Here is a 13723-nt window from a genome sequence, read left to right as displayed (position 1 = left end):
CGAAAAATGTGTTGTAAACCCTCCTCCACCCGACATAGCTAGTTAGTAAAGTTGATTAAGGTGGTTGTTACTTATAGTGAAACGTCAGGCAACCCAATTGTTAAATGTGATGTGGATTTATTTTCAACACACTGGTGTGCTGAAGCAGTGAAACTGGCATGTTTGTTCACGTGACAATTTTTATAATTGGCTGTGTCGGGTGGAGGAGGGTTTACAACACACTATTTATGCAAACTGATACAAAATTAAACAAAAAAAGGCACAGTGCACCCATTAATGTCGACTGGGAAGATACGGTGAGTTTACACGAGGGTGAAAGAATGAGTAGAACTCACCGGGTGGTAGTTTCCGTTGTTATCCAGGCAACCGCACTGCTCCGCGGGGACGCACTTGTCCCCAGAGAGGACAAAGCCGTCGTCACAGACACAGCCCTCCCCACAGTGATGGTTGCAGCCACCCGGGAGACTTGCGTTGCTGCAGGTAGCCGGGCAGGGCGGTGCACAGCTCTCATAGTGGCTGCCAGGTTTGCAAGTGAGTGCTGTTGGTGCCACATGCACACACGATGCTTTCTACTAAATAACAAAACCTCTACAAATCATCTGCAATATTAACATATTCATTTTGGTTGCATTTAAATGTGCATGTTTTACTTTATTTCATTGTAATGCCATAATGAAATATCCACAGATCTTTAAGGAATGCGCAGATGAAATTAATGAGAGTTTTGAATTTCATCGCAACTTTGAAAGAAGCTGACATTTGAACCCATCGTGCTACCTTGCCCCTCTACTATTTATCATAGGGAGGTAAAGATGCTGGATGTACTTCATGATTACGTATGGTGGGCACCTTAAACCCAATTCCATGACGACTGAGACACCTCTCGGGCCAGAGGCATGACACCTTCAGAACGGGAGAGCTCAATGCCTCACATCCCTTCTGTGTGTCTGCTCAGTGTGACACCACAACCATGACAAATTGATCGGCTGTCTCGAGACTGCACGCCTCAAGGGAATGTGGCGGCCGTGGAACCAATTATATTCTATACAAATGTTTTGGTTAATGTATCTCTATTTTTGTTGCTTTAAATGATGGAATACATCTGGCATGGCGCAAAGAGAACGCAAACTGCTCTTGTCTATGAATTCTCATCTACTGTTTGCACTACGAACATCAAAATACGTATGAATGTAGGTAACGTTGCTAAGTTGAGAATGGTGATGCGGCCCAACAGAAATTATTTGCCAACTGAATAATAGCGGTAGAATAAGCTGTGCCACATGTGTGAAAACTCACCTCTGGGAGTGGCAACCCAGTTCTACCACTTTGGCTTTTTATTTTTTTAACATGGACACGACATATAGGGTATCCATTAATTCTTACTCAACAATCCTGTTCTGATAGGAACAAAGCACAGGATTATAACATGTGGCGGTGACATCACAGCGGGTGCTGCACTCACGGCAGAAGGTGTTGTTCCTCCACGTGACGATTACACCAGCTTGGGCGCACTGGTCGGCGTAGGCCTGCAGGGCCTGGCACAGCGACAGGGGTTTGCCGCCCATGGCACACAGGTCGAACACGCAGTTGTCGAAGAAGACTTGTGGAGGCAGCACCGTGTGGCACTCTTTGAAAGCTCCTGGTCACAATGATGTCAGGAAAGGTGTGTCAGGTGAATGCAGCTTTGTTATTTTAATCTTTGCAGGCATCTGCATAGCCCCACTTGCATAAGGAGGGATTTGGGCATTTGTATGATTTAATTTTGGAATACAGAAATTAAAGAATACCAACCTCCCCTTTTAATGCAGAAAAATATTTGTGTTAACCTCCAGTTCTTCACAGTCTAATAATAATTACAAATCAACGAGACTGATTAACATTTCCACGGGCACTGGACACATCTAGCTATCCATACCATCACACTAGACAGTTTACCTTTGATGACAACGTATTCAGTCCTAACACTATGATGAAAAATAAAGGCTTCAACATTTTCAGCAATAATACAGGTGTTAAGATGTTCAAACACCAAATAGCCACCTATTGCGAAGTATAAAGTCTGCATTAACCATACATGCCTGTGTCCAAACATGCAAAGTGATTGGCCAATTATTGAATGTAGAGTTATTGCTGCCGAAACCTTGCTGTTGTCAAAGTAGATCTGCTTCCTCATGCCATGCATCAAAGCTGCTGTACTACTTGTATGGTCGATGATGTTCTATAAATACACAATACTTAAGTCCCATTCACTTAACTATCTTATAAACGAGGCCTTGAAAGCAATGTAAAATAATTGCACTATTTGGAGAGTAATACTGCACGCGTGTGTTTGGAGTAGTGGCAAAGTGGTTTGTGCACTGCACTATGCACCCATCGACTCGAGTTCGATTCCCGGCAATGGCTAAACATAGGTGGAGAGTGACATGTCAATTGGCTCTGGCCACCCGCTGCTCAAACGTTCACCAGTCCACGCTGACCAGCATGGTGAAATACGATTAAAAAAAAACATGACTGACATAACGAGGGGAGGCTTTCATTCAATAGTGAATTAACAAGCACCAGTAGGTTATGTTGTGTAATACTGCATAATGTGAATAATTAAAATGGTTGCACAATAATGTGCATTAAAGTACCCAGATGCTGAGAATTGACATTACCATTGGGGTCGGTGATTAAGCCACAGAATCCCTCCTTTTCAAACTCCACTTGTGTCGCTGGATCACACTCGGGTCTTCCCCCTTCATCATCTTTGCATCTGCCAAAACAAACACCAAGGAATACCGGCATATCACTGCCCTTTGAAAAACAATACTTCAATATTAAGTTATGGTACCAGTAATAATAATCTACTTGTGATAATGTTATTTAAAAATTTCACAATTGTTTTTTAAATGAGCAAAAGCGTGCTGATATCATGGCAGGAACCCCCCCCCCTCCACAATTCACAGCCCTTTGTCAATCCACTGCTGGATGAAGACATCTCCACACCGTATTGGTAATCGTGGTCGTTTGAGGACCATGCTTCACCACACAAATCATCGTGGATTGGTGAAAGGGGACCCAAGGCCGGTTTAGACATCAGCTGCGACTGGTGTTAGCCATGGCCAGGAATCACACTCAGGTCGCTGGGCTCAGAGTATGGGCAAATAATACTTTCCAAAAACACACACGAGCTGCTTATGAGTAAAAATGTGTTTTCTGAATGTGCTGAGATGTATGATTTTTCAAGGGATTGATGGGTAAAATCCGTTGTAAGGTAAAGAGGTTATATATATATTTTTATTAAAATGGTAACTGAAAAATCCCTTGAGATGGAACATCCGCTTGCAAGAGTTCCCAGGGTATGCTTAATTAAAAGACAAACAGTAAGCTCGACTTAAAGCTTTCGTGTCTGCAGGAAATCATATTCTTGGGTCTTTCGGTAAAGTCATGTAGATAGGTTCAAAGAAAATAACAAAAATAACAAAAAACTACGAGATTTCGATCGCAATACAAGCAATCGTCTAAGACGAAGGTATTTTACTTTGCAAGCCCACTGGCTATCAACAAAGATTAGTTCATGAAGCCATCCATATATATATAGACACAGACACAATTTCAACCGAGAAGATGGGTACAAACTGAGCAATCATTGGAAGGACGTTATTAACCAGTCTAAATCATAACTGGCTGTGATGTTTCCATCCTACCTTCCGATGTTAGTAGTTATTTTCGACTCTCTGGTTTTACATTAACAGGCTAAATGTCTCACACTCACACAGCCAATGTCGCTCGTGTCCTCGATGTGGCAGTGGCTCTGCAATCTTACATTGACATGCTAAACTCTCACAATACAATGGCCACCTCCACGCCTTCGTCGTCGTGGAGGTAACTCTCCGAACTTACATTGACATGCAAATTTCTCACTTTAACATCACTAGCCCCGCCCACTTCGTTTATGACCCTTTGGCTACACCCATTTCAAAATCTTTAAAACAGCCTACCTCAGCAGCTTTCCCGCTTTTTCTCCTGATGACGATTGCTTGTGTTGCGATCGAAACGTCGTAGTTTTTTGTTATTTTCTTTTAACCTATCTACGTGACTTTACCGAAAGACCCAAGAATATGAAACCGTAAGCTATCAGACAAAATCAAGACCGAAATAACCATCAACAAAGAATTGGGCCCACATGAGGGCATTATGCTCAGCTACAGCAAGAGATGAGTGCGAGGGTGACTGCTACTCACTCATCCGAGCTGTTCACCGACTTCCAGCTGTTTCCCAGTTCTGCCGAGGAGGCGGCCACTGAGCCGTCTGGTTTCAGATTGTCATCTGAGCCATCGCCATTAAAGTTTCCTGCAAGGTTACAACATGAAAGTAACGCTAGTGTGCAAAGACATCTCAGTGCACGACTAAATTGAGCACTAATATAAAGGAAGGCTTCAAAATGAAAAACTATAAATGACAATTCACACTGGGTAAACCACTGCATTTGTTGCCATGGTGACCCAGTGTGAATTGGGCGACCAAACCGTGACTCGGGGTCAGCATTGTAATAAGTGCAGTGTGACGTTTAGTCACAATCGTGCTTCAGAAGTATTTGCAGATGCCCACTTATATAATATCCACTTGGTCCATGTGCATGCAATACAATGGAACTAAAGCATAATTAAATGTATTAATGCATAGACTTATTTAAAATACAAGTTTTATTTTGCATATCAGTAGGTTTTCACTGGGTTTTATACATTGTTGGCTGGGATGTAGATGTGCTCATATAACCCTTCCACAGATATGAACATTATTTAATTTACATGTATTTACATTCATATTTTGAAAAATACAGCAAATATAATTTAATATGTATTTGCCCATCTCTGCCTACCCCCATATCGATTCCCCAACCGCCGAGTCACGGGTTGGTCATCTATATGTACTTTAGATTACTCGTGAACCAAAATCTGACTGGCTGGTGATTTGCTATTAATTTGTGTGTTTGGCTACCATTTCTTTTGAGAGTCACATTTAGGTCTCAACTCTACATCCACAAAATCCATGGTTGAGAGGCCATGTTGGTAAGCTCATGACCTTATGTGCATCTGCTTTGCATGTATGTATGTGTAATAAACAACTTCCACGACAGTTGTTGACTGGTGTCTTTTCTTTATTTGTAGAATCTCTGCATGACTTTATATCCCTCTCGGTGAAGCAAGCTCCGCCCTCAGCCAATACCCCCTCGTGAAACCCTCTCGATGGTTCCCGTGTATTCTCTGTAGCTCCGCCCGTTACCTTTCGCCCAGATGGAATCCCTGCTTCAGATTGGGATACTGGTTACCCAGCGGTGGCCATGCAGATATCTCTTGTTACCCCCCAGGTGGCGCGCTCTCATTACATATGTTGAACTTCTTTCTTACCATATATAGCCAACCGTGCTAATCAGAGGAGCGGGGGAAGGACATCAAACTAAACACAAAAAGCTGTTCAAAAGAAATGAGTTTGCAATCTAGATTTAGAAGTGCATAGCTCTAGTAGCTTCCTCATATCAGAAGAGCATTCCAGACGGCCACAGAAGCACATTAAAAGCCTGTTGTCGGCACTCACCACAGATGCCGCACAGTATCCCAGCATACGCATTCGGCACGACTATCTCCACATGGTGGTTTCCGTCAAACCGAACAACCAAATTGAAATTGGTCTCGAGCACAACGTAGGATCCACTCAGGTACACGTGCACCCCCGACAGCAGCAGCGGAGTGGTCATACGCCGTCCTTCCACCTGTAAATCAGCGCACAGCTCCAGTGAGGGTCCCAGTCGTGCATCTAATACATTCTCACACCTTCTCGTGTACCGTACATGTGCTGCACACAGTGCACACGCCGGACTAGGCCAAGGGAAACTTGTACCCACTACTCTTGGTCCACCACTGGAATCCTGCCCCACTTTCCACTCGCTCCATCCTCTCCGCTCCCACTCTTGGCTTCATTAAATCACCAAAACGTTTTGTTTAGGATATAAAAACACATTTTGAAAAACAAATACCTATTGTTAAATTATGAGAATTTCTGTCATAGATTTGAAACACTTGTGTTATTTCCACATGCACATGTTTAACAATTTTAGTGAGCAAAACCTAGAATATATATTACACATACAACATATATATTTGCTACAGTATATCCTATTATTGTAGAGAGTGGTGGAGTGGACGCACTAGTTTACACATAACACTATGAATTATAATACACAATTACAAGTATGATGGTTTAAATACAAATAAGATTATCATTGTAAACATAATAACCATCACAGCAAAAATAAGCCATTATCAGATGAGACTCGGGGAGAAGTGGGAGGGGTTCACATACTGCGCTATGAATCCAGTGACCTGAGTTTGATTCTCAGCCGTGGCTAACAACATCACAGGCGCTTTCAGAAAGCAAGCCTCGTTACATGGAACACCCGACCAGGCGAACTCAAGAACACCTCGAGTTCAAACACTGCAAGTGAGACCATAGCATTCACTTGATGAACACAGTTTGATAAGACGACAATGCGCATTAGAGATGCTTTTAGCTTGATTTCGCGATTCTTCATGACTACATTACATGACATCTGAACCAGCCAGAGCTTCTCCGTCACCCACCTACATTGACCAGCGTCGTGAACAGTGATCACACAACCCCCACGAATGGCACAGGAGGGCCGTGTCCAGCAGAGGATTGCCAAATGTCTGTAAGCTATAACTATTGTATGTGCTCGGCTTCTCCACTAAATTAGGGGTTTTCCATTCCTCCCTAACAACATTTATCTTTCAGAAAGCATTTTATATTTTAACTTAACCACTTCTTAATTGTAATTGATGTATTTTATGATATTTTACGATTGTGAAAGACGCTATATGAGCTATAATTATTATTGATGAAAGTTGCTCTCTCAGTGGGCACTCATCAGGTTAGCAAGGTTCCGGTATACTGTGCAGCACAATTGGGAGACAAGTTTACCTTTTTCAGCCAAAGGAGAAATGAAAACTTTTGTGTTTTTTCCCCTTTAGCTTCTGCCTGAGTGTGGAAACCCATAGACATGACCATGAAGGTACGGTGTAACGCTCACCAGCACCCGGCGTCCTTTGGCCAAGGTAAACCTGTGGCCGTAGACATCCACGTGGACCTCCTTGACATAAGAAACGGCCGTGTTGTTGCCCCAGAACTCATTTGTTGTCTCCACGTTGAAGTGGGGCAGGGTGGAGCTCTGGTTACACAGGATGGCTGCCGTGTAGGTGCACTCGCCCATGAAGTGGTGCGTCGTCTTGTCGAACGTGATGTAGTGAGGGTCTCCAGTGATCACACAGTCACCTGGTTCTGAAAATAGAGAAATAAAATGTATCTTTTTTCACAAAAGTGGCATATGATGCATAGTGGTGCACGATTCGTTAGATACAGAATTTGATGTTTAACAATTTAATTGAACATCTTATCAGATCTTCATGGGCTGGTCATATTATATCTGGTACAAGTCGCCACAAATTCTATAAGAATAAAGTAATTGAGTTATAAGAGCATTGTATAAAATCAAGACAACCACCCAAAAATTGTAGTAAATGGTAGACACTCCTCGGCAACCCATAGATTGAGTTATAATAAAAATTCTGTTGTAAACTTCAACTGGCATATGTTATCTGATCCATGTGTTTCTATTTCTGTCTCCGAGTGTAATATTAAGTATGCACCACTCCATGCTTATTTATTGACTTTTTAGTTGTCAGTTTCCATTTTGCTGTCATTGATAGTGTAATATGCACTGTTTGGTATTTTTCCTCTCCATCTCGTATGCCTCTTTACGTCATCATGAACCAATCAAACTGCAATAACTTCCTGATATATATAAACATATATTCCGATGTGATATTTTGGTTGTGTCCCACCAAAGTTATCGCATTTTGAAATTTAAAAAATGTTTATTCAGTAATGTATACCTTGTTACTAAACTGGGGATATCATTTTATCCTATTCGGACAATAAAATTGGATTTGACCATCTGATCAGTTGTAAAATTTGATTCAGATCAAATCAGGTCTGACACAAACCGCAACTTACTCCAATTATTTTCCAAGTGACGTGGAGAGGGGTAGTTATGACGTTACGTCACGCTAAACCTCCAGTGCAGTGACGTCAGAGAAGTGACGTCATGCACGGGGGGCGGGACGGTGATGTCATGTCCCCCTGGGGTACTTAAGTGGGGACCCGTGACGAAAGCAAGATCCTCGTCAGAGCCGGGAACGTGAGAGGGTGGAAGCTGGGACCCAGGGTAGGGTGATCCAACACGAGGCGAGAGTGGCTGTTTCACCCGGCTGGCCGATTTTGGTTGAGCCCTCGGCCGGTGCAATGGGAAGAGCCCAGATAGCCGGGGGGTGTTAGGATTCCCAGTACCCTTCCCTTGGGGAGAAATATACTAGCCCCTCCAATGTTAGGCGTAAGCCCTTAATAAGTTCATAGGCGGAGCCCCTAATAAACCTTGGCATCAGCCCTTACGGAGATCTGCGTCCGTGTCATCATTCGCACCTCAACCTCAACAGACATGCATACTGAAAAAAATATTTTCCACATACATAAAGCCATCAACCTATCCATTTCTATATAAGGGCACTCTCTCAGTAACTGGCATATGCCAAAGCGGGTACTGTGTGTGCAGTGTTTACTTGGAGGAACTGCTGTCGTATTGGTCGTGGTCGTGCTTGCTGGCGGACGAGTTGGTCCTGGCGTAGATTGTAATGGGAGGAATGTTTGGTTTACGAAATGTCGCATTTACAGAATTAACGAATTATGGACACTTTTCATTAGTGAACCTTTTCGAATATTTGACACAACGGAATCGAATTCTGCGTTAACGAAATTTCGAACGGCATGTGCCATGAGCTCAAACAAGAAGTACCAGCGAGGTTGCATCATCCATCCGCGACAGTGTCACGGCTATCCCTGCAGTCCAACAGTAACGCTTCCACATCATATTTCTGTTCATTCCAACAATCATATCTTTTCGTGAGTTCCCTGAAAATATTCATTCTTTTAAATGTATTAATATTCAATCATTTTATATTTATGTTCTTTATTATTGTTTGGATTGTGAAGGGTGATATAGGTGTATTTTTTAGGTTAGGAGGAGAGTTGCAATGATTGTCCAAAACACATCCCTAACTTTTTTATTTATTAAATGGATGGGAAAAGTGATTCTGATTTTCGAAATTTTGTTTTATGCCTGTTTTTGAAGAACGCATCCCTATCGTAAATCCATGGATACCTGTGTAGTAGAGTTAACTACTCGATGTTCACAAACTGGGAGAGCAAATCGTTAACAAGGTTTTCCTGCTCAAACTAACGGTCAGGGTCTCACAAGCTGTGATAGCTGACCTTAAAACAAGGTTTTCCCGCGCGACCAAACGGTCAGGGTCAGATAGGGTGAATTGGGATCCAAAAGCAGATTGGGAACGACCAATCACAGGGTTCCACAAGGTGGCCGGGGATTGGACAACCCGGCCACGGACAAGTATAAAGCCAGAGCGCTCAGAGCTCTGGGAGAGTTCGGCTACACGAAGACCCAAGACGGCGGAAGAAGCCTAGGACCCTGGACCAAGCCCTCCAGCCCTTATAAGGGCTAGGGTTCAGTGTAACCAGTGGTCGGGGAGACATCCCCTAGGTCCAGTCAGAGGACACTGAAGAGCGGGATATTAAGTAGCCTGTAGGGTGCGGAGACTTGTACCTTCTGAGTGTAACGGGTGAGGGGACCGTATACCCCTCAGTGCATAGGGACTGTGTTCATAAGACAAATAAAGGTGTGTGCTACAAAAGACGTTGAAGAGTCCGTCTGTACAACACAACATTTGGTATCAGAAGATGGAAACAATACGAACGAACCGCACGCGAAGTCCCGACGATGCAAGCTCCGACTCACCCGTGGGTGCTGAGGGCAGCGCTGAAGACGCTGGCGTGTCTCCAGCCGTCCCATCACCAGCAGTGCAGCCGACCGCCGCGAACGACGGCATCCAGGCTGCTCACGCCTCTCGCCCAGCTACTGCATGCTGCAGCAGCCATCCTGGAGGAAATTACCCTGGGGGCTGCGGGCGGAGAGGAGCGACCGACGGCGAACGTTTCCGCCATCGCAAACCCGGAAGAGGTCGACTTTCCCGCCGATGGGTCACGTGGTTCCGCCAGAGGCGGAAGCCATATGCATGCTGGGACCTCCGGGGGCCAATCACGGCACACCGCGTCATCCGACCATGACGCAGCCTCTGCAGGATGCTCCAGCAACACCGCGTCATCACGGCTGCGACGCCGTACAGTTCATGTTGTCAACCAAGCCATCGCCGCGTTTGGAACCGAGTCCGACCTTGATGAAGACGACGACACAGCTGCTCTACAGCAACAACTGCCTGTCTTTCGCGAATTCTCGTCCACAGGGGGCGACTGGGCGGCATTTCAGCGTCGCTACCTCAGCCACCAGGAGATGGTGGGCTGGTCGGATGCACAAGCCATTCGTGCACTACCAGCCACCTTGGACGACGACTCTCTCGCTGCACTCATCTCCATTCCCAAGCGACAAAGAGCGACACTACAAGCAGCACTTCAGCGGCTGTCCGATGTCTACGGACCTCCTTCCGCCACACACCACCAGTTCTACGAGAGACGGTGCAAGCCAAGGGAGTCGCCATTGGCGTTCCGCACCGCGCTACTCGCCATGGCAAGAACGGCTTACCCCCGCATGGACGATGAAGCTATCGACGCACTCGTCCTACAGAAGCTGTTGGAGATGGCGAGGGGACTGGGCCTTGTCATCCAGGCCGTGGATGATGAGGATATGTGCTCACTGCGAGCTGCCCAGAGCATTCATGCTCACTTGATGCTCGACCAGGACGAGACCATCACCGCATCGGCTAAGACAGTGGGGCCTGCCAGCAGGGACAACGCTCGCTCTCCAGATCGAGTCTTCTCGATGTTCAGCACGACGCTCCAGCGATTACCGGATTGCATCGGACGCCGCGACGACCGGGAGCGGGGACGGTCCTTCCCCCGCGGCGACGTGACGTGCTTCAACTGTGGCCGCCGAGGCCACGTTTCTTCCGACTGCCGTGCACCTCGCCGCCGCTTCTCCGGTTCCCAAGACCGGGACTACAGAGCTTCCAGAGCGGCGCAGCATAACCAGGCGAGTCGCGCCACCCCTCACGCTCGGTCCTCATACACACCACAACACACCATTGACTTCGCTCGGAATACGGCGTATGACGCGCGGCGTTCGGGCGACTTTTCGTGACCACTACGACCCGGGCAGTGGTCAGAGCTGGCCCATAGAGTGGTTGCAGCGACGGCGGGTTCCTCGGTGGTTGTTGGTTCGATCGAGGGGGTAGAAGTGTGCGTGCTTGTCGATACCAGGTGCATCGGCCACTATCATCTCCGAGTTAATTTACAACATACTGCCTGTGCGATGTCGATCATTGGAAAAAGTTTCCGTTCCGTTTTTTGCTGCAAATGGAAGTTCGCTAGGGATTCTCGGGCAAATTCGGGCGCAAATTGCCATTGGTGATAATAAATTGGCCGGCCCTGTTTTTGTGTCTTCTTCCCTTGCGGTGCCGTGCCTTCTGGGAACCGATTTTCTTGCCAAAATGCCTATTAAAATCCTTATCGATCAGGGATGTATTGAACTTCTGTCGGGCCGGCGGATGGCATTTTTACCCGCAACCACGCATTCACGGATGGAAAATGCCTCCGTACAGGCTTTTGCGGCTTGCGCCGTACGCATTCCGCCAGGGGCACAAATGCTCATTCCCTTGCGGTTAAAGAAACCGCTCACTCCCACCGCCTCAGTAAATGGCATTTTATTGGGACCCTCCAACACAGCAGTTAAGAGCCTATCGTTGGTGGCCGCACAGACTCTTGTAGCGGGCGACAGGGAGCCATTTATGCAAGTTTTGAATATCGGTCTGTCCGACACCATCATTCCGCAGGGGACAGTGCTCGCTCATGCGACGGTGGCGCCCCTGGGGACCGGGGTTGTTGGACATGTAGCGAACAGTCAACAGCCTCGCCCTCATAACGTTGACGAGGGATGGATTGATGCTCTCTGTGCGGATGCCGGCGATTTATCCGTTTTACAGCAGAGTAAATTGCGAGCTCTTTTGCGGGAATTCTCGGATGTGTTCAGCAAATCACAATTTGATATTGGCTGCACCAAGGTGCTGCGTCACCACATTGACACTGGTGATGCTGCCTCTATCCGCCAAAACCCGTTTCGGCTCAGCCCTGCGGAGAAACAGCATGTTAAATGGGCAGTTGACGATATACTGGCGGCTGATATCATTTCTCCTTCCAACAGCCCCAGGAGTGCTCCGATAGTGCTGGTCAAAAAGCACGATGGCAGATTTTCGGCGCCTATATAAAATTTCTGTGGCTGACGCATATCCTCTTCCACGTATGGATGAGTCATTGGATGCTCTGGCAGGGGCGCGTTATTTTTCCACTTTGGACCTTTTGTCAGGGTTTTGGCAACTCCCCCTCGACAAAGCGTCAAAGCCAAAGACTGCTTTTCGGACACCACAGGGCCTTTTCGAGTTTAATAGATTGCCCATGGAGCTCCACTCGGCCCCAGCGACGTTTCAGAGGCTCATGGAGCTGGTCCTCGCTGGGCTCCAGTGGGACTCATGCCTTATCTATCTTGATAACGTTATCGTCTTTGGCCGCACGTTCAACGAACACATTGAACGGTTGCGCGCTGTTTTCGAAAAGATGCGAGCTGCGGACCTCAAATTCAAACCGCAGAAGTGCCACCTTCTGCGTGAGTCTGTGCGCTATACAGGCCACATAGTCAGCAGCTCGGGTATTTCCACAGACCCTGAAAAGACTAAATGTGTCAGCCAATGGCCTACCCCCACCTCTGCTGGGGATGTTCGCAGTTTTATCGGGTTCGTGTCGTATTACCGACACTTTGTGGCTGGTTTCGCTACAATCGCCAAGCCACTACACGCTCTAACAGCAAAAGGGCTGAAATTTCATTGGGGAGACGCAGAATAGGCCGCATTTGACTCCTTACGGAACGCTCTGGTAGCAGCACCGCCCCTGGCTTACCCCGATTTCGCAAAGCCGTTTATTCTGGACACCGATGCCAGTAACACCGGGATCGGCGGGGTGCTGTCCCAAATAGTTGATGGCGTTGAGAGGATGGTTGCCTATGGAAGCAGGGTTTTGTCCCCTGCAGAGCAACGTTATTGCATAACCCAACGCGAGCTGCTGGCCATTGTTTACTTTATACAACAATTCAGGCCATACCTGTACGGTCAACGGTTTACCGTGCGCTCCGATCACTCTGCGTTACAATACGCTTTGCGCATTGACCAACCGTCTGGCCAGCTCTCCCGATGGCTTGAAGTCCTCCAGGACTACAATTTTATGGTGATTTACCGTAAGGGTACACAGCACGATAATGCGGACGTGCTATCTCGCCTCCCGTCAGAAGAAAGCGCCTGTTTTACGGGTTCTGGCCGGTGCAAATCGCAAATAGTACGCCCGGTTGCACCTCTTGAAACGGTTTCTGCTGCCCTTCCTTCCGATCCCGCGCCGGGTGCGGACCACGAAAATCCACCAGCAAGTGACGACTTGCTGGGGATAACGTTGGACGAATGGAGTCGGCACCAAATGAACGATGCGTCATTGTTGCCTCTGCGTCTTCGCGCATGTGATTCGTCCTCACGTTCAAGTAAAT

The 13723-nt window shown here is 46.7% G+C and overlaps 1 protein-coding gene across 6 annotated transcripts in view; it reads right to left on the bottom strand.

Moving 5' to 3' along the window:
• The window catches only part of LOC133357581 (zonadhesin-like), a 159356-nt gene that overhangs the window by 56244 nt on the left and 89389 nt on the right, over positions 1–13723 (bottom strand). For 5 of the 6 annotated variants that reach the window (XM_061575575.1, XM_061575569.1, XM_061575573.1 and 2 more), the window contains 7 exons: positions 8676–8732; positions 7091–7338; positions 5581–5755; positions 4227–4335; positions 2658–2755; positions 1463–1639; positions 336–538 (listed from right to left, as the gene is read on the bottom strand). In XM_061575575.1, coding sequence (XP_061431559.1) covers positions 336–538; positions 1463–1639; positions 2658–2755; positions 4227–4335; positions 5581–5755; positions 7091–7338; positions 8676–8732 — 1067 coding nt within the window. The remainder of the gene's footprint in view (positions 1–335; positions 539–1462; positions 1640–2657; positions 2756–4226; positions 4336–5580; positions 5756–7090; positions 7339–8675; positions 8733–13723) is intronic. The other variant, XM_061575572.1, reaches the window with a different exon arrangement.

This window comes from Lethenteron reissneri, chromosome 58 (assembly GCF_015708825.2).
Source record: "Lethenteron reissneri isolate LAM-NWPU_2019-01 chromosome 58, ASM1570882v1, whole genome shotgun sequence".
NCBI lineage: Eukaryota > Metazoa > Chordata > Hyperoartia > Petromyzontiformes > Petromyzontidae > Lethenteron > Lethenteron reissneri.
The sequence above is the reverse complement of the archived record's forward strand: the minus strand, read 5'-3'. Positions and strand labels throughout refer to the sequence as shown.